At 42.2% G+C, this 1,219-nt stretch overlaps 1 protein-coding gene across 1 annotated transcript in view; it reads right to left on the bottom strand.

Moving 5' to 3' along the window:
* Nucleotides 1-1,017: 1,017 nt before the first annotated feature.
* STS (steroid sulfatase) overlaps nt 1,018-1,219 on the bottom strand; it is a 203,942-nt gene continuing 203,740 nt past the window's right edge. The window contains exon 11 of the mRNA XM_007954028.1: nt 1,018-1,024. Within this exon, the coding sequence (XP_007952219.1) occupies nt 1,018-1,024 (7 nt within the window). The remainder of the gene's footprint in view (nt 1,025-1,219) is intronic.

Here is a 1,219-nt window from a genome sequence, read left to right as displayed (position 1 = left end):
ACTTAATACCAGTGGGCTGCCTTAAAACTCTGTGAGACAACTATGTCTTAAAAAAAGGTTTGTTCCATCTCTTCTGGGCACAATGATTCCAACTTCCTGTTACACAGCCAAAGCAAACCTTTCAGAGGATAACTGGTTAGAAGTCTAAGATAATATGGCTGCACAGATCATCTCAATTTTCAAATGCCCTGAAGTGTTGATGGTGAGCAAAGTCATTTTAAGGCAAATACCTTCAAGCGCAATTTGCCTGCATCTTACAGATGGATTAATTCTCTATATAAATATGTATTCCTATAATCTTTAAGAGAGTTCTTTGTGTTATTTCACCCTTTCACGTATTTTCCTACATCCCAAATTGTATTTCCCACAAGTCCAGTTGCGTAGAATGCGTCCCAGTGAGTAAACATTGTCATCTTAATTCATAGTGGCTTTAAATAGCGTGGGTATGACAATATCAACAGTACTCCCAACGCATTGCTGACACGCTCGTGTCCTCTTCAGCAGGAACATTTCCTACAGCACGATGACAGACTGGCTCTGATACCTCCAATGGGAAATCCACGCTCAAAGTAACAGTTGTGTTCGGTTCCCACCTTCCAAGAACTGCTACAGGGGGTGATGGTAGGAACTTTTCTTTTATCCCCCAGAAAAAAGAAGCAAAAATAAAGTGTGAACTAGGGGATTCAAAGGGAGACTTGGGAAATTCTCTGGAATCCTGGGATTTCCTCAGGGATGGAGAAGGACAGAGGAAATGATTGTCAGTGTCAAGCTTAAGACCGGGCCATTCAGCATCAGGGATACTTTCTCTGTATTCCCAGAATGCCTTGCAGCAGGCCCGCCCCCAGGAATTTCCCAGCATGCTCGGCTTGCTCCCTGGCCCACCAGTGAGCTGAGAGCATCCCTGTATCATTGTGTATGTTGATAGGGTGACATCGGTCCGAGCGTTTGTCCAAACGTAGCTGAAGCAATTTAAGATTTGTGCATTTAATTGCATACACGCCGAAGTGTAAACAAATATTAAATTCTAGAACGTACAAGGCAGGACCGGGAAGACTGCTGTGCAGAGGAGTCACTAACATATGTCAATTGTATGTAACATGTATTATAATTGACACCAATACAAAGTACTTGCTCTCCAGTAACCATGTCAGAACCCACCAGCATCTATCCTTAGTAAATTAGATGTGCTTTTATTCATTAGCAATTTGCATATATTAAG

This window comes from Orycteropus afer, unplaced genomic scaffold (genome assembly GCF_000298275.1).
Source record: "Orycteropus afer afer isolate SDZICR_OR568_19922 unplaced genomic scaffold, OryAfe1.0 scaffold00426, whole genome shotgun sequence".
NCBI classification, from domain to species: domain Eukaryota; kingdom Metazoa; phylum Chordata; class Mammalia; order Tubulidentata; family Orycteropodidae; genus Orycteropus; species Orycteropus afer.
The sequence above is the reverse complement of the archived record's forward strand: the minus strand, read 5'-3'. Positions and strand labels throughout refer to the sequence as shown.